This window comes from Triplophysa dalaica, chromosome 25, assembly GCF_015846415.1.
Source record: "Triplophysa dalaica isolate WHDGS20190420 chromosome 25, ASM1584641v1, whole genome shotgun sequence".
Classification (NCBI taxonomy): Eukaryota; Metazoa; Chordata; class Actinopteri; order Cypriniformes; family Nemacheilidae; genus Triplophysa; species Triplophysa dalaica.
The window spans coordinates 11,530,311-11,549,839 of NC_079566.1; the positions used below are offsets into that span (position 1 = coordinate 11,530,311).

Below are 19,529 nucleotides of genomic sequence, written 5' to 3' on the forward strand. Positions count from 1 at the left end.
AAAAACCTGCGTGATGTGTTTATCCACACATGAACCTGTAGAGGGAGCAGCAGCAGCAGTCTGCGTCGTTGCAAAAATGGCGGCTGGAAGTGCAGGCGCTAGCGGCCGCAATAGCGGCTCATCGCCGGCTTTGGAGTCCACTTTAGACCGTCGTTTCCAGACTGTTAACAACACCATGGAATCTATCCAAGGACTATCCGTCTGGTGCATCGAGAACAAGAAATATCACAGCGCGATCGTACGGTTCTGGCTAAAGTGGATGCGCAAATGTGAGTGTTTAGCACGTTAGCATGCTAATCTGTCCTCGGACACCTGTTATCAAAAAATCTGCGTCATTTGGGACTACAAAGCGGCCGTGTGGTTTTTGTGTGATTGTATATTTTTAAGATTCTCGTAAATGGGTAACTTTAGTCTCTCTTCTTCATTGAACTCGACAGTTGTCTTTTGTTAGCAAACTGCTAATCTGTCCCCATGAGAACGGTATCCCTGCACAACCGGAGAATGAGGTTATTGATCTGGCATTATCCAGTTTGTCTTTGCATTTGTTGATGCTTTTGGATGGAAGTGCATGTCAAGATCAGAGGTTGTGTGTTTTAAATGAAGTTGCAATTTCTAATACTTGAGCTGTGGGTTGATATCTTACACGATTTCATGAGTTTACTGATGTTGACTGGATTTGTGTGTATTTGACATCTGGCTGTCTGGATGTGCAGTTTTTGTTTGCAGTAGTCCAAGTGTAATGCATAGGAGAACATAAAGAGAACATAAAGCATAGAGATCGCTAAAAATCAATGAAAAGCTATTCAAAAAGCTTGTATTTTTATGGGTTTTGATGGCAGAGTTGATCCTTACCCTTTACAAGAGACAGCTTTGCATTAAACTAAATACTGTCACCACCTATACATGGCTGTTGTATGCAATGTTGTGGATGTGTGTGTTATTATGTCAGGAATAATTAACGACGGGTGATTAAACGGAAGTTGATGAACCAAACACCCGTTGAACGTTTGTTAAACCAATCAGATTCAAGCATTCGACATCCCCGTGGTACAAGTGGAAAATATTATTGTTAAATATATAATTGCATGCTACAATTCTTGGAAAAACAATGTGTGCATAACAACAGAATCTGCACAGGTGTTCTTGAACATAGATGTGTTATGACTTTAAATCATTGTTGTCCTTTACTGTTGTCTTTTTTTAATATATATCATTATCAGAACAATTTTACTTATGGAAAAACTCTGTAAAAGATTTGGATCAGGTTTTAAAAACATTTGGGTTAATGTTATGCGTGTTTCCGCAATGTGTCATCTTATGATAAGATGAAGTCGTCTTATGATTATGTCATCTTGTCTACAGAGAGAAGGGAAATTCATTTATGGTAAAGAGAGGTTTATTTAGTAGCTGTGCTTAGCTTTAAGGTTTGGTAGTTTTTTCTTCCTCAATTTTGTACAGGCAGATTTTTGGTAACACTTTTCTTGGTGTTTTACATGAGAGATATCTGATAATCAGACAATCTGTTGGGAATACATTTGCACTGTACTGATTATTTATTTTAGATTTATAGCATGGATTTGTCAAAATGTTTCTGACATGTTTACTGCATGATGTTGTTGCATTTATCATATAAGATGTAAAAGAGCAATATCCAGCGTTGTTTGACTGTGTGTTTTTGTAAGCCAAACTTTATTTCTGAAGATTGTATTTGGTTTATTATAAAGTTTTGTGGGCGAACCTTTTGACGGAAGATGAATAGATCAAAACGTCAATAATCTATTGTATCTGCATATTTAAATTTAACGTGGCTCTTAAGCATCAGTGTGATTGCATGCATTTGAACAAATAATAAGTAATATTTGCTGAAATATAACCAGGATTATATTTTTTTCTCTTTTTTTGTCCCTAGCGAATTAAACAAAATATTAATGTTATGTTGTGCAAAAACACTGAATGAGGTTGCTGTGGGCTTGGAATCTATAGAAAATGCTGCTACCCTCTGTGAATTATTTTAGCATGTAAAATATAATTATGTTTATAGTTCAGGACTAACAGTCCAAAGTCCACTTTAGAGGAAGGTTTTAGAGGATTTTACCTTCAAATGAAAATTGTGTCATCATTTACTCACCATGTTGTCATTTCAAACCTAAATGACTTTCTTTCTTCTGCAGAACACAAAAGATATTTAGAAAAATTTTGGAATCAGAAAACTGTTTGACTGGCATTGGTCTACACAAAAGAAGTCAATAGGGACCAATGTTTTTTGTTATTAACATTTTTCAAAGTATCTTATTTTGTGATCTGCAGATAGAAACAAAGTCATACAGGTTTAAAATGACAACAAGACGAGTTAATGATGACAGAATTTTCATTCTGAAACTGAACTGTTCCTTTAATATAATTAAACAAGTATTAGGTCTTTTTTTGTTAATTTTCTTATTTTACATATACAATTTAGTCTTAAAGATCATGTGTGTTTAACATTCTGATTAAGTCAATGTTCCGTTGGTTTTATTTTGTTCCAATGTTTGTGTCCTGTTAAAAACTAAAACAGGCTCTGTTTTTGGACCAGTGTCGTTTGTGTTTGGCAAAATGTGTTTGCAGAGCACGTACAGAATTTGTTTTCAAATCCTTTTTTTCACTTTATCAGTCTTGGTGTGTGAATGCTGTAATGAATGGCCTTCAAATACACACAGACATTATGCACGTTATTTGTATTTGAGACTGCGCTTATAAGGGGAGTTTTTATTACAAGTTGGTTGAAGTCACTAGTTTAGTCAGGTCAGAATTTCCTATTTTTATTGTTGCTTGTTTAAGGTACAAATACAAGATAAGTGAAGTACAGAGAGTGCTGTGTCGCTATCACATTTTATAATGGATGTTTATGGTTGTAGATTGAGGCACACGTGAACGCAGGTTTGGTTATGCAACTTGAAACTATTCGTTGATCATTGTACAGAATGGGGGCTTTTCAGTCCCCAATCTGCAAATGTGTAAAAATGCATAAATATTAACGTTGAAATACATTTTATTCTTAAAAAAATTTCCTTGAACATTAACCTAACTGCAAACTAAAAATTATAAACTTTTAACCATGAATAAAAACACAGAAAAATAGCATTTGTTATGTATCCCCGCACTTAATTAAAATGGTGCTTTATAGCACCAAAAGTGGTTCTTGCTCCTAATTATAGGGGAACCACTTTAAGTGCTATATAGAACCATATCTTAATCAAAATATGTTTTTTAAATTACGTTTAAGTGTGTCTGAACATATGCATAATTATACATAAAAAATGACATTTTTTTAATTTAATATTATTAAATCAGTTCTTTGGCAAATGGTTCCTTTAGTAAATAAATATGTTTTACCAGCAATATGCCCAACAAGCACTGGCCCTTTTCATAGAGAGATTTTGGAAAATGCAGGCGTAATGTGCGCCGGGATTTGTTCCTCTGTGCATATACACACGAAGACATGTGATGTTAGGATAATGTAATGCAATGCTATATTTTTTAATCCTGAAAGTAGCTGTCACTGTTTAGGAATTTCCCTTGCAGTGTTTTTAGGTGGCTCAATAGTGCGGTTTGGTTTTATTAAATTTTTCTTTTATTATTAGTGCCACATACATCTAAATAAGCTCTGGTGATGGTTGATTATTTTGTAGCATTTGTTGTTTATTAAATGTTTAATTAAATACTTTTTATTTATTAATTGGATTCTGCGGCAGCAACAGCACATATTGAAGCGTTATGATTTTAGTTGGAAGTGTAAGTAAACAGTGTAATAGACACATGAGAATCGTTGATTTTCATTAATGAGATCGTGTGGGTGTTCGAATCGAGATCACAATCTTTTAACGATTAATCGTGCATCTCTAATGAAAATATCTAAAGCAAATTGTTCATGCGTCTGTATTTCAAATTAAAACAGAACACAACAGAGTTCTAACAAAGTCTGTTTTTTTGCATATAAAATGCACAGGTAGAGCTGGGTATTTTTCAGTGACTGTATATGACGTACAAAAAATGTGAGCTTAAAAATGACTTGTACTTTCTCAAACTTAATGTATTTGAACAAGCTCTTGCAGTCCGAACAAAAAACCTGTCAATAAAGCAGACTGCACATGATATTACAAAGACCATACACAAACACTTAGGTCGGTATATGTTCATCATGTTTATGTTGTTAACAGTGTTTTTACTAAGGAAAAAATAAGTAAATGCTCGATAAAGTGTTTATTAGGGATGCAACAATCCAGCTCACCCACGGTTCAATATGAATCTCAGTTTTGGCCCACGATTTTTGGTTCGGTTCTGATGGCTTTGGCACATTAAAGTGTTTTTTGATTGTTTTATGCTTATCTGACAGGAACAGCAAACTAAAGATTTTTTTATACTGAAATTCTCTTTATTTTACTTGACTTATTTGATCATCTTTGACATATTTTATTATCTTTAAGAAAAAACCAACTTGTACAAATTCCTGGTGTATTTAATAAATGTAAAGATTTACACCGGCATCTCACAGCAGACAAACACGGACAGAGCCAATCACTTACACGTATTGAACCGTGGAGGTCGTACAGAACGGTTCAATATTATATTGAGTATTGTAGCATCCCTAGTGTTTATCCTGTCAAAAGCTAAGCGTGTATCTGCAGAGAAACTCTAGCTTCTCCTCTACGTGGGACAGCAGAGTGTTTTAGGTTGGTGAGCGATCAGGTTTATTGATGCAATTTGTATTTTTATGTTGAACATTCTGATATTGTGATGAATTTAGATTTTGAGCAATTTCTAATTTTAAAAGTCTTTAAGTGTTTAATGTCTAGTTTTTAAAAAATCTGTTCAGATTTTAAAAGTCTTGTAGTGTATTCCAGCCTTTAGGCATTTCCTAGAACTACATGTGTTATGGTCTTCTTCTGCAGTGCCTAATTGGTGTTTCTGCACAAGAGTGCCCTCCTGCTTTCAGATGCAGCTGTATTGTGTGCAATGTGTGTTCATACTGGGGAACTCGCTATGTACAGTATGCGCTGATTCATCGATCCAACTGCACAGCTAAAGACTTTACAATGATGTACGTCTTGTTAATTTAAGAAATTTCAAAAAAATGAAATGTACTTTGATGCAAAACAAACAGCTGTGGAACACAGGCTGGCTCTTGTTCTGCAACTCTTTTTAGCGATTTTACTATTTGTACAAGTGCATGCAGATTATAGATTTGTAAAACATTTTTTATATATATATATATATATTCTTTTTTCATTCAAAGAATAGTGCCTCAGCAACTCCCACTTATTATCCAGCTTTGTTCAAGTAGTGTAGTTTGAACAATGGATGCGTATCCTGAAGAAGGCTGTGTTATCCGAAAAAACGTGTAGTACTACAGTACGGCCAGTAAATAAAAGTTTTTTTTTGTTCAATTTTTTTTACGTTCTAAGTTTACCTCCCATCATCAAGACCAGTGTAGCGTTCTTGGCTTCTGTTGTTTTTCTTAAAAATGCATCATATTTTATATATATTACACATTTGTAGTCGTGTTCCAATGTTTTATCATAATCAGCCGATATTCACTTGGGGAAGAATGATAGGCGGTCTTTAAAAGTCCGATCCAGAAAAGCCGATCAGATGACGCAAAATTGGCGAGACATTTTTTTACGTGCAATTAAAATGGCTTCACCGGTCTGGTAATTTTACAAGTTAAATTTCTAAAAAAAAATTTTTAAGTGATGGAAAAATCTGAAGGCAATCTTTCATTTTGACGGACTACAAAAAGGCGATTTGTAATTCCCCTATTTATCATTTTGTGTCATTAGAACGTGATGGACTGAACGTGATTGTGAGCGGAAGGAGGGCTATCGCGAAGGGACGTGCGTTTCCTATTCAGTAGCTTACTCTCAAATGCCTGCTCAGTTTTGCTAAACGCGCATGTGGTCAACAAAGACTCGAGGTGCATATGCATCCATCACTCCCCGCGTCCCGTGCACGCATACACACAGGCGCGCTGTGGTGTCGTCTTTACAGAGTCTTTTTGGATAAATAATAGCTTTCAGTAAGTGGAAAGATGTCTCTCACTGCGTTTTCTCTGTTCAGTGAGCGGCAGAAGCAGCACATATATGACCAAACCACAGCTTTCTTGTGAGTACAAAACACCTTTTACAGGCAACTGTCATTGTTACTGATTGGACTTATGAACATAAACATTTGCTTGTAATTATATAATTATTTTATGGCCGACAACAGAAACATTGAATAATAAATGAAAAGACTAAGTCTAGCGCAACCTATCCTCAGCTGTCAATAACGGAGACATTTTTAAAACCATCAACCCTACTGCAAGGACAGTAAGAAGCATAAAGAAATATCAGATTATCAGATAAAATAATGTAATACATTTGCTTTGATCACGGCCACTTTATATTGTGGAATACAAATGGTTTCTGGGACTCATGTCACAGGCTGCTATGTTTTATGAAAATATGTGGTAACACTTGGCTTGAAGATTGTATATTTAATGCATTATAAAAGTAGTTTTAAAGCATTGTAATGCACATTTTAATGCATTGTAATGTCTTATAGTTAATTGTTATTACAGTTAATACATTATAACACTAAGCAATTCATTGTTACACTACACATTTTAAATTGGTTATAATTCTTTACAACACATAATGCATTACAACACACGTTATGAATAATAATAATGAAAATAAAATAATATTAATTTGTTAATTTGTTAATTCATGAGACTTTCTCTTCTGGTACTTAGAAAGCTTCAAATAGCTCCTGTGATCGGTATCGGCCAATACAGCTTTCAGTGATCGAGGATCGGCTCCAAAAATCCTGATCGGAGCACCCCTAGTCATTTCTTGAATTGGGCATTTGAAGTAAAAATAATATTAGAAGATCGATGAGAACTATTCGAAAATTATTCTAAATTTGCGCCCCTCCCCCACATAGACGCATAAACCTAGAGAGAGAACATTTACGCTTTAAATCCGTATGACGACTCGCTGATTTATTTAATGTGGAATAGGCAATCTTACATCAAGCCATACATTAAGATAACGTGCTGAAACATTCATATATTAACAACCGAATGACGGCACTTATTAACATTACGTCGATCAGCATCAACCACTCATAATGCTAGGACATTTCCTTGTAAAATATGAGCATGCACATTTATATCAACTAAAAAACAGCAGTGTGATTGATCAAGGAAAATATTATAAAGCCATAAAGATTTTAGACCAGACTTAAAACGGGTTAAAACATATTTACCGAATGACGGCATTCATTAACAGTCCGAAAAGATTTCATGAATTAACAGCTCAAAAGGCTTCTATTTCTATTGTCATGAAAAAGTTTCTCCAGTCTGGCAGTGATCGTTTTTCTAGATGGAACAGTAAACTCTGGCTTACAAACTCCATAAGATTTTTCGAACCCTCTCCTTCGACAAAGCTGATTGGGAGCATATCCTTAGCGATAATTTTAGTAATAAGAGCCGTTATTTGCACCGCCCGTCTGGCATACAAATTGGTTGGTCTGACCATAACCCTAGCAACTGATTGCTGACCTGTGGATGGACCTGCTGAGTGCTTCGCCCTCAAACGAGGGTGCATCGTAGTTGTTGATCCATAATAAGCCAGATTTGCATTGCAGAGTTTGTAAAAAAGTAAAATAAGATGCTTTGTAAACCGCTTGGAGACACAGAATATATGTCTGTGCTTACCCAGAGACTTCTCTCAATCGTTTATATGAGATAAAAGGCATATGCACGCAAACTGATGTCCGCCAGGTGGGACAAGAATATTGTCTCGTTTTTATTAGTTGATGAAAATGACAGTATATTTTTATTACACTTTTTGTTGTCAGGCATTCATTTTTATTCAGATATCGTCTCGTTTTCGTCAGTGAAAACATGTCGTTTACTAATACTTTTTTGTCATAGTTTTCGTCAACGAAATTAACTGCATTGCGGTTGTCTCATTTGAGTAAAAAATAATATATAAATTTAATTTCTCTTAAAGCCTGCTTGCACTGAAATTATAATCCCACCCTCTATATAATTTGCCGTCCAAAGCCACGCCTCCTCCAAACACATGAATGTATTTCGTAAATCCAAGTAACCAATGGCAAACTAAATCTATTAAATTCTTCTTGAAGCATTTACATACCTGTCCCAAAGAAAGAGAGCAACCATGGTATCATCTTTCAGACCCTTTGCCTGCCTGACCTGTCTCCATAGTTTAAAAACTGAACCATGTTGATTTGAGTTTTTACTGTTTCATGATCCAGACGTTTTTTGTTTACTGCTTTTTCAAAAACTGACTTTTTTAGAGTTTTTTAGTTTTACTTGTTGTCGGTTACGCATGAAGTTTGATTGTTACTGATTGTCCGCCACTCTCCCTGCATGGACACAGCAGACGTTAGTGCGCTGCAGCATTGATGATGTATGATGTCTGCGTGAACAGGGTGTGCAGTGGTATGCAAAATACATTGGCTGAAAATGTACACATGACCAGTCAAAGCGTTCTTTCAGAACAGTGTTCTGTTTAGGTTGGGCAAACGGTTTAGATTGGGCAAACGTTTTTTGGTTCTACTCCATTCACAGACGAAATATAATTATAAAAATATTATTTGACCACTATACTTGATTCCTATCAGGATGGTTAAGAGATTTCCATCCAACATGACAAAAAAAATTCTGGAAAGGAACACTCACCATGCCTTTAAGACATAATCATGGTAGTTTCATTCTTGACTTCCAATGTAACTGTTGCCTTCTAAAATAAAACCTGAAATAATAAACCTCTATGTAGTGATGGGCACAAGAACCCGAGGATTTTTGGCATTCAAATTATATAATTTTAAATTAATTTCCATTAAGAGCCATGACTGTATGTTTCTTCATTTTATGCTTGAGAATAATGTGATGCGGCGCTGAATTTCCCCTCAACTGTACGTGCAATAATGTGGTGAGCTCAGGGATTTACCGAAGTTTCTGGTGTCGTAAATGGCATTATCTGTATTAAAGTCACCATGAAACGGAAGGAGCCATTGACTTCTTTTCCGTATCTTTAACGTATGTCTGGTGAAACAGTTTCTGAAATTGGAAAAGAAATGAGGCTTTTGGCTTTATTTTGCTTTTCCCTTTTTGATTGGTTTGAAGTTGGGCCTCGAGGGGAGGGCTAAAAATGCTTTGCCATTGGATAGTCAGTATAGTCCTACCTCTTTTTTGTTGCTGACATCATGTGGTGAAGAGTTGTTTTTTAGAGGGGGAGAGGATCTTTAAGTCCCTGTGAACTGGAAGTTAGGATCGTTTTTACTTCTGTATTCTTACACATTTCTGAGTGAAAAGGAATTTCAAAGCATACATTTTTTTGGCGTGGAATTGCGTTTTTCCCTGCAAATTGATGATTGGATTGCATTTTGGAATGAAATTGGCAGCAGACTGTCAGTTGAAGGGGAGGAATTAACAGATGCTCTGGCCAAGTCGTCTAGTTTACATCATTTGAGATGGATGGATAGTCATTGCAGGGCGAAAGTGCATTTTCAGATTTTAACTAAAGATTATGAGTGTACATGAATTTTGAAAGGAAAATGACACGCATTGATAAGCTATCTACTATAAACGCCTACCTTCTTTTAAATTTCACTGGAACATTAAAGGCCGAAAATGGAATAATCACAGTTGCACGATTGTGACGATTATTATGCATTAGGGCTGGGCCATGTGTTCACATTGTTCTTATCAATAATCAACTTTAAAATCATCGCGATACCTGATAATATCGGGTGTATTTGACTTCATGCAACATTGCGCAGACGATCAATCTGCGGATACGGACCAGGAGGGAATTCGTTCCGACGTGCCATGCGCACAAACACAAACACACACAGGCGCGTGCGCACAAACCAGTGTTGCAGCGACTTGTTTCATCAGGTAAAGCGTGTAGAAAAACCATAAAGCTTTTATGCAGTAGAAAAATGTTGCATGTGTCCTGAAATTATGCATACATTAAGTTCTAAATTTTTACACGCCCTGTCAAAAAATATACTTGCCCGCCAAAAAAAGTAATTAATAAATAATAATCTGTAGTTATTAGTTAATTTTACACCAATTCAATCTTAATAAATAAACTCATAATACCACAAAACTATTAGCCTAACTCTAGTAATAGTAGTCAGTAAGTAATACAATTAGAGCAAATTATCAAATTATAAGCAACAGCACAAATACATGCAATAAAGCAAACACACAAATAAAATTAACAGTGCTTTTTTAATTTGAGCTTGCGCACACAGAATGCAGGCATCATGTGAGCTGTCCTAGACACGGCGTGCGACTCCATTAACTTTCATGCCGCTTTGTTTTTTTTACGGTGCACGGAAGGCTCAACTGTCACCCCTACAGCCTTGATTGTGAATGTACATGTAAGATTGGCTGTTTGGTCTCTCTGCCATAGTTAATCTAGTGTGTATCGTGGCCTCTGTGTCTCTGATAAGCACGGCTCTTTAAGATGGTGCACCGCTGGTGTAACTTTTTCATTTTGTGTAAGTTTCAACAGTTACATTCCGTGCAACAGAACCAAGCGAGGTTAATAGTGAATCTCGGTAAACGCTGCATCCCGAATAAAAACAAATAAAAACTAATAAATGAAAGCCAGCGGACAGAAAATGACATGAAAACTGTGTGTGATGCGTGACTGCGCGTTTTAAACTGCGCTCAAAACATGTGAACTCAGCAAACTCAAAGAGACAGGTACATCTAAAAAAATTGAATTCTGAATTTGGTGAAATGTCCACTGTGTTTATGCAACATGAAAATCGTTGCTCACGCCGTGGTATTAAAAACACAAGTTAAAACTGCAATCTGTGATCTTGGGTATAAAGACAGCTGTATAAACAGGTTTTTATGTACTTGCTCAATAGCTAATATAGCTTCTTTTATAGAGAAGAGGTACTAAATGCAGATAAAGGTCTGGTAGAAATGCACATTATAGAATCTATTTTCATCTTTCCACAGTATTGTAGATTTAAAATTATAAAAATATCCCATTACTAACATTAGTGGCACACAATTGCAAAAAGACCGTTATTAAAATTTATGAACTGTAATGAAATGAGGATTTCTTTTTTTAATAAAACGTTTTGTTTCTTTTCTAGCGGATGAATCCCACAGGCTCAATCTCTTCTATCTGGCTAATGATGTCATTCAGAACTGTAAAAGGAAAAATGCCATTGTGTACCGCACCACCTTTACTGATGTTCTGCCGGAATCCATCAAACTCATCAGGTAAGATTAGACCACATCAGTCCCTCCCAGAGTGTGCGCTAGACTTTTTCATTGTCCTTTATTTTGATGGACAGGCCCGTAAAAAAAACCCATCATAGTCTATGTTTACCTGTCACTATGGTGCAAGTTGATATTACCTATCAATTAGCATGTTTGTGACGTCATCGCAATGTACATGGGTCCTTTGAACTTACTGTATTTTCATACCCAATAAAGTGGAAGTCATTTACATATTTAATGTTTCTGTTGTTAGACATAGAATGATAATTTAAGACAAATGTTCATGTCCAACACCGCTGTAAACACCGCACCACTGGTTTGTGTGCGCCTGTGTGTGTATGAGAGCACGCAATGAGAGGGTCTTATTGAATAAAAGATGCATGCTTTGCAGAATCAGATCCAGAGACATTTTGATTTTGAGACAAAGATTTTCATTTCGTTTTGAAACTATGGCGAATAAATAAGAAGACTGCTTTAAAAATAGTGCCCCGGTGCCACACGCCATTCGGTTTGCACAGCGCCAAACAAAATCTGACACTCAAAGCCGGCATCTGACAGACAAATAACCAATTATCATTCCCTTCTTAACATGAGGTTGTGTTGTGTGTAACAGTTAACACTCCAGCTTGCAGCAAAGTCTTATTCAAACAGTTCTGTCAGGTGTCATATTCGCAGCCCAGCAGTAACTACAACTGGGGACAGGATTATAATTAAAACAAACCAAAAACATTTTACCTCGCAAACAGTGACAAATCCCGCCACCGGCTCTGTCTCAGATATGTGTTGTTTTTGTTAACTTACAAACAAGATGCTGTCCAACTAAGCAAATATTAAGGCTTTTTTGTCGTGGTTTTGTACTGTTTTCACAGAGACAAAATAGAAAAACAGACATAAATCTTTATAACTCAAGTAAAAAAAATTAAACTTTGACCTAATTTGAAAAAGTGAAACATACGGAGTAAAATAACTGGTGATATATTTGAACATGTAGTACTAAACAGTTTGTGGATTAGTGGAGTATTTTTGCGTGGTAGTCTATGAAACATTAACCGCTGTATTTGTTTGTTTCCTTGTGGCTTATGACCAGTTTTGACCAGTAAATGATGCAGTGTATCGATGAGATACATGCACTGGTGTTTCCGAACCCACGTGCTAAGATTTAACAAGGGCGGTTATTAATTAACTTCTGGTTTCTCCTTAAAGTGCTCTAAAGGACAGTAAGGTGACGAAATCTGTGGAACGGATCCTGACCATTTGGGAAGACCGAAGTGTGTATTCGGGAGAGTTCATTCGTCAGCTGAAAAACGGCCTAGTTTGGGCAGAAGAACCAGCAAAAGGTCAGAATTGCAGTAAGGAGTTGCACAGTAGTAGTAATAAACGGAACGTGGGAGAATTTAAAGGTAGAGTTACCCCCCAAAAAATGATGCCATTTACTTATCACACTTGTAATTTTACAAATCCGTGTTCCTTTTTGCCGCATTTGAGACACAAAAAAGAAATTTAAAGAATATTTGGTTGTTCTGAGTGCATTCAGTTATGACAATTAAAACTTAAATGTGACCACCAAATGTGATCACCAATATCTCCTTTTAGTTTCAGCTCCTGTCAATTCCAAAGCTGCCCTGAAATCCAAGATTGTGGCTGAGTTTGTGGTAAATAGTTAATTTTCCGCATTCAAAGTGAAATTGGGCCAAAGTGGAATAGGGCCAATCGGAACTTATATTTTTCTTAACCTACTGTTTATGTGTTTTGTTTTTCCCCATGAAGCCATCAGCGTTTATTGAGAATCTTTCCAAGTACAGGAAGTCAATGGATGAGATTGATCTGAAGGAGAAACAGCTGGCTGCCATGAGAGTGGATGTGTGCAGTACAGAAGCCCTAAAGAAACTAAAAGGTCAAACAAAAACAAAGAAGCTTTTAAAATTCTGAATATGTATTAGATGGACGTGTGCTAAATTTAGTTTGTTTTCATTTATTATGCATCTCGGACCTCAGACAAGGCTGGAGGTAAAAGGTTCTCCAAAGATTTTGAAGACGGGAGCACAAAACTTCAGGACTTTGTTTCCTTCCTGGACGGCGAGGTCAAAAAAAGCTCACCCCTTATGGAAGCTCTGGAGAATGCCGATATATTCTACGAGATGCAATATAAAGAGGTCAAGATTGTTGCTAAGGTGAGTGTTTAATTGGTGATCAACTAAGCAAGAGTAAGAAGTTTGGTTGCATTGTTGTTCGTTCTTAAAATAGAACATCAGTATAATGACTAGTGTAATAACCTGATGCATGGCAGTTTAAGGAAGAGGATAAAACATCACACAGAGACCATCACGAGACCATAAATCGAACTAAATTGCGGTGCGAAATGGAAATTCTCACACTGGGAGATTGAAATGAATGTGGAGAAGGGTCATTTCAAATAAAATGTAGCCTTTTTCAAATTGATTCTCCTTTAATGCCTTTAGTGGTTTCAGCTGGCCTGTTCTGAAATTGGATTTGTAAAAAACAACACCAGACGAGTGAAGCTAATGTTTTAAAGGGAACACAGTTTAATGGACTGCGGGCCCAGTTTGTCTTTTTCGGATAAAGTAACCCGATATGTCATCTCTTAATTTTCTAAATCTAAGTAAAAATTTTATTCTGTTCTGTAACCGAATTGGATATAAAACTGGCCTACTGTCCTTTGGAGACTTAATGGCCAATGAAAAAAACGCTTATTAGAATCATTGTGATAGTGTTGGCTAATTCTGTATTGCCATCAAAATCAGAATCAAACATATTGTAAATATTTAGTATGTTGGTCATTTCTTAATGAAGTACTTTAACAAATGCAACTTTTTATGTAGTTATAATGGTGTAACCGCTCTTCAAATCTTTACTTTTCAGGCCTATGAGACGTTTGCAAACCGAGTGTCGCACCTTAAGCGCAAACTCGATGCACTGAAAGATATGCAGCCCGATCCGAATGACTCGCCCGTCCCCTCCCCTATTGAAGATGCCCCTTCACCCACCGGTTCAGATTCACCCTTCCGTACCCTGGGTACCACTGGTGATCCAGACCCAGACCTGGATGGGCAGGAAATAGAGGACGACATGATTGCTTTGATTGATGCTCCCAGCCCCCTCTCATCTGTTGGGGGTTCCCCAAAACCAAACATTTCTGTTGGAGAAACGGACAACCGAGATGTAGAAGATATGGATCTCTCAGATGTAGAAGAGGCAGAAACACAGGCCATCATAGGTACGAAATATACTTTTTATTCTGAATATATTGTAGAAGTAAAATGGGTTTTTAGTGATTTTGGAAAGTGGGTAGTTAAGCATGTATGGTTGCCTCCTACAGTAGAGGAACGTGCAGCCCCATCTGTTGTGTCCAAACAGCCACCTGCCCCTAAGAACGTCACAGAATCCTCACCACCTACTAAAGAGGCCGCGCAAACCAAACAGGTCACAACCCCACCGCCGCCTGTTTCCTCAGCAACACCGTCACTTCCTTTGAACTTCACTGGCGTTGATCTAGGCAAGATCAGCTCCATCCTCAGCACACTCACAAATGTTATGAAGAATTCAGGTGAGATTGTGTAGATAGTATTGATCTACATCACATTTTACTTGGGGTGAAATTGCATGTCATGTGGGAGCTGCAGGTTTGAATTTTAATTGTGCCTTTTAATTTAAGTGTTTTCTGTCCTTCGTGTCCAAATAACTTGAAGCACTAAGGATACTAAAAGCATTCTGCATAATGTTGAGTTCAAAAATTTATTTTTTCCTACGCAGCTGTGGGAGTCAGTCCTGTTTCTCGGTCTTCTCCAAGTGTGGCGTCCACGCCAAGCTCAACTCTAAAAACTCCCGTAGCAGCCGCCCCACCAGCCAACCCTCTGGCCAACATCCTTTCCAGGGTCGACATCAACCCTAACGCCCTGCTCAGTGTCCTGTCCAAAACACAACCCCATGGTGGTCTTCAGGGTGAGAAATGGGATAGCAATATCTTTTCTGAAACAAAAGAATTGTGATTAAAATTGAATGATAATGTTACCAAAGAGTTATAGTATCAACACTATCAGTGTGGTATAGCAAGCATGCCACCTGCATACTCAATAAAGATTGTTCTGTTTAGATGGTAGAAAAAATACTTAGGGTGCATGTTTTTTGCTACATGTTAGTAAAGATCAGCTGTAAGTGATTTAAAGAGGAAAAATGACATTACCTAAATAAATCTCCTGATCCTTGCGTTTCTACCTCCTATCTTTATCTTTCTATAATTTTTACCCCAGGTCTGACCTCTTTACTAAGCAACCAGACTGCAAAGACTCCCACACCTTCAACGTCAGATTCGGATAAGTCACCCCTTACCCCTCTTGCATCACACGCCCATGAATCTCCTAAAGTCACACAAACTCCCACTATGCAATTGGCTACAGATCCTGCCTCTCAGGCATGCTTGACTCCCAAATCTTTACAGTCCGATACGGTGAGTGAGAAAGTAAATCCTAGCTCTTCTCTCAACTCTACCCTGGACTCCAAAATCACCAACTTTCTCCAAGGAAACCCAGCACTGAAAGGCTTTAATTTGGGCTTTCCATCTGTTCTGGCATTGCCTAAGGGGACTGTTGACAGCCCGTTAGCAAGTTCAGACAATCTTGTTGGGACCCCAGTAAGGGATGAGGCTGGCTCTACGCCTACCCAGGATGAAATTATGGACGATCCGAGACCAGAGCAGTTGATGTATCAGCAGGGCCCATCTTTGTCTGCAGATGCTAAATCAACACTTCCCCTTACGTCCTGGCAAGACCCGAATTCTCAAACCCATCCAAGACTACAAAGTGGTGCAGAGATTCATCAGAATGTCAGGCAACCAAAAAATGACTCTGTGCCCTCTCTTGCGGAGGCAGAAGCTAAACGTCATCAACTCATCAATAATATGCTTTCCACTTCAAATCCGAGCAACCAACAATCTTCAAGCAACAATGGCGAAGCCACAACACGACCTGGTCAAAAACATCAAGAGCTTAGGCAAAACCCTGTAAACATGGGACCAAATTCAGAACTGCCTATGAGGAACTTGTATGTTGACTCATATCGAGATAGTCAAGAGCAGCAAGCTTTGGCAAGCTCTGGTGGGTACGGAGCTGAGCCGTACCGCTTTAAAGAACTAAGGCAGGATTTCAATGCACCTAGCTTCTTCACCACACCCCTCCCACCGATTCCAAAGCTCCCACCTCCCCCTCAAGACTTCATAGCTCCTGTTTCTTCTTCGAGGGCAGGCGGTCCTCATGTTCCATTGGAAGAACCTTACAGTCAAGCAGAAGCTGGTGGCGGTGACGGATCCTACAGTCAAGAAAACTCTGAATATGGCGAACACTTGGCTCAAATGGAACCTTTCCATCCACATGGGGATGGATCGTCACGCTTTGCTCCTGCACCACACCACCTTCCTAAAATGCCACAGAATACTCCAGTTGATTATAACCATCAACATCCACAGAGAGCTCCTCAGCAGCACCCACCCCATCGCCGCCTTGGCTCTCCACCTCCAGTAAGGGGCTACCATGAAGGTTTAAGCCCTCCTCAACCTGTAGCTGACAATCCGTACTTCGACCCGTACTATGACCATCCAACCCGCAGTCCATCTCCACAACATTATGAAGCGTACCCTGTTTCTCCTCGTGTGCATGAGTATTACCCCGAAGACTTACCGCCTCACTACCCAGAGCAGAGGGTTCCTCTTCCTCACCTAGAGCACAGGCCTCGACCGCCACACCCTGTCCATTTACCTCACCCAGGGCACTATCCACCTCCAAGGCCCCTGCGTCGGCCACCACCAGTCCCGTATGCCCATGAGCCACCGTTCCCCAGAGGCAAGCGACCCGGCCCACCTTTCGGAGGACCTCCAAGAGCTGGTGGCCCCTTCTATCCCCCTAAAAGACCTTACCTGCCGCCACGTTACTGAAGTATCTCTTATCGCAATTCTTAAGCTCAGCTGTTGTCGTTAAGTGCATGCCGCAAATGAGCTGAACATAAAGAAGTCCAAGTGCAAGAAGGATGCTGTGGATGTTGATGTAAGAGGGATGATGTTGAGCCCCCTCACTAGATCACAATAGAGAAATGCCATCTAGCAACTAAACCACCAAAATATGTCTTCTGTGACATGAAGCCATGTGAACGGGTCATGGTGAAAGGAACTGTTATTTCACGGAGTCATTGGCAAGATAAAGTCAGGCTGGAGCTGAGAAAAGAGTCATCCGAGAGGGAACCTGAAGACAAAGGCAAAACAAGAGGTGGTTATTTTATTTCAATTAATTCAGTCCTTCAATTGTGTAGATTTTGTGTCTAATTCTATAAAAAGCTGAATGTAAATGCTACTACAAAATGTCCTTTCCTTTTGTGAGAATGTGTGTGTTCAGATCTCACACATGTATTTGGAGAGAACACAATTTATTGGATCACCATTGAGTTGAGGTTAATGTAATATTTTTATAACCTTTGAAATTAAGTTCTACTGATAATGGAGCTATATTGTTATGAGAAGCTGAAAGATTTGATTCACCACTTATTGTTTTGTAGATATAATAAAATGTACCCCTAGCAGCTAGTTAAGCTTCATACTCATCATTAATGGCGAACAGCAGTGTAATATAAATATTTGAGGTAAGACACTTAGGTGTGAAGAGGCCATTTTTTTGCCTTCATTGGCAGAAGATCCAGAAGACGAGAAGGAAGAGAACATCACGGCCTTTCGGTTCTCTGAGGCTTTAACTGTACTGACTTAAATAAAGTTGTTTGGAAAAAACACAGTGGGGGAGTACAGTCTCCACCATGATGTCATTGAGTCTTTTCATCTCATCTGATTTCTTTTGCTCTTCAGTCTCGCGAATACACTTTTACACATTTACATGATAAAATACAAACACATTTTGGTATACGCAGAGGTTTTATTGCGATGTTAAATGGCTTAAATTCAGGTTCACTCTATATGACATGCGAGCAAAGTTGTTTAAATTTCAAAACCAGTCTAAGACATTTACATGATATCATCGATCTCTCAGTTCAATGGTAGTTTTGATTAATTGAGAAAAAGTTACATAAGATCATAGTAATAAATACAAAACATTAAATAATATATTGACATTTATGATTATATGGTAGAAAGACAAGCGCTTAAACGTACTTTTTTTGTGGTTGGTGCAGAACTTTGTTTAATCATCACGTGACCATAATTCTTTAAAAAGGCTCTACATTCGTACTGTTTTACCTGCGTTTTTGTCACCTGTCAAATATGCATACTTAGTTACATTTAAATGCACCAGTTCTATCTGTCAGATAAAATGAGACTAAGAAATCGATGCAGTCTCACTTAAGTTGTGCCTGTCACAGATGTTGCATCATGCTGTGACCATCTTTCTCTGAAATAAAATTAACCTGTTATAGACAAAAACATGTAAAATAAGGCCAAGCGTATTCCACATTCTAATAACTTCATGGTGATTTTTAGTTAACTCATCATTAACTAACAAACAAAACATCTCATTCAAAGGTTGTTATAACTTTCATCCGAAGTTGAATCCGTTTATGCATAATAAAGAGCAACAAAGAGTATATAACAATTTTATAATAAATTGAAGTCTGTGTTATATTTGACATAACTGATCGATGTTTATTTCAAAAATGTTTAAAAAGTCATGGAGCATGATGAAAAAAAATCCAGGGCTTTTTCTAAATATTTTTGAAAGTGCTTTGGCATTCACACAGGGTTGTCACATTTGCAAACTCTGTGTCGTTTATTTGAGAGAAAAAACGTAGCAAAATTCACCAAATAGACATTGTATTTATTAAAAACAAATAAATGAATTACAACTGAATAAAACACCATTTCTGAAAATGAAGTACATATAGTTGTACTACATATAGTTGTAACATGGGGATTAAATAACTACAGTCCTTACCAGAAATCTTTAAGTACATATGAGTAAATATAAAAACTTAAATGGACCAATAACAACAAAACGATTCACTCCTGTACCTTCTTATCCTTACGTTTAGTTATTTAACGATTTATCTTCATCAGAAGTTTAAAATTAAAGTGTTTTCACAAGACCCTGCCGTGTTTACTAATTTTCTTTTTGGACAAGTCTGGTCTTATGATGGGGGCCCCACTAAAGGCCTCTGGTGTAGTCTACTCGTTGGCCTGAGAGGTGGAGGGTCCACCCATATAAGATTAGGCCTTTTATGTACT

General features: G+C 37.7%; 2 protein-coding genes across 5 annotated transcripts in view; both read left to right on the forward strand.

Annotated features, from left to right (window-relative positions):
• On the forward strand, window positions 1-18,121 carry rprd2a (regulation of nuclear pre-mRNA domain containing 2a). 2 transcript variants are annotated; one of them, XM_056742110.1, is made up of 10 exons: window positions 1-269; window positions 11,173-11,302; window positions 12,506-12,702; window positions 12,896-12,954; window positions 13,070-13,196; window positions 13,298-13,473; window positions 14,183-14,537; window positions 14,640-14,867; window positions 15,074-15,262; window positions 15,571-18,121. In XM_056742110.1, the coding sequence occupies exons 1-10, from the start codon at window positions 14-16 to the stop codon at window positions 17,244-17,246; spliced, it is 3,393 nt and encodes a 1,130-aa protein (XP_056598088.1). In that variant the 5' UTR covers window positions 1-13; the 3' UTR covers window positions 17,247-18,121. The 2 variants fall into 2 exon arrangements, with proteins under 2 accessions (XP_056598088.1, XP_056598089.1); XM_056742111.1 differs by having other exon boundaries at window positions 2-269; window positions 12,506-12,639.
• The window catches only part of celf3a (cugbp, Elav-like family member 3a), a 24,536-nt gene continuing 22,446 nt past the window's right edge, over window positions 17,440-19,529 (forward strand). For all 3 annotated transcript variants that reach the window (XR_008906003.1, XM_056742113.1, XM_056742112.1), the window contains exon 1: window positions 17,440-17,574. The gene's annotated coding sequence lies outside the window, so the exon portion shown is untranslated. The remainder of the gene's footprint in view (window positions 17,575-19,529) is intronic.

Excerpts from the sequence above, each read along its gene's own strand:
- rprd2a (XM_056742110.1), top strand. The coding sequence starts at position 14 with ATGTGTTTATCCACACATGAACCTGTAGAGGGAGCAGCAGCAGCAGTC. Across the intron at positions 11,303-12,505 it reads GAATCCATCAAACTCATCAG|TGCTCTAAAGGACAGTAAGG; the intron begins GTAAGATTAGAC and ends TTCTCCTTAAAG. Across the intron at positions 12,703-12,895 it reads GAACGTGGGAGAATTTAAAG|TTTCAGCTCCTGTCAATTCC; the intron begins GTAGAGTTACCC and ends ATCTCCTTTTAG.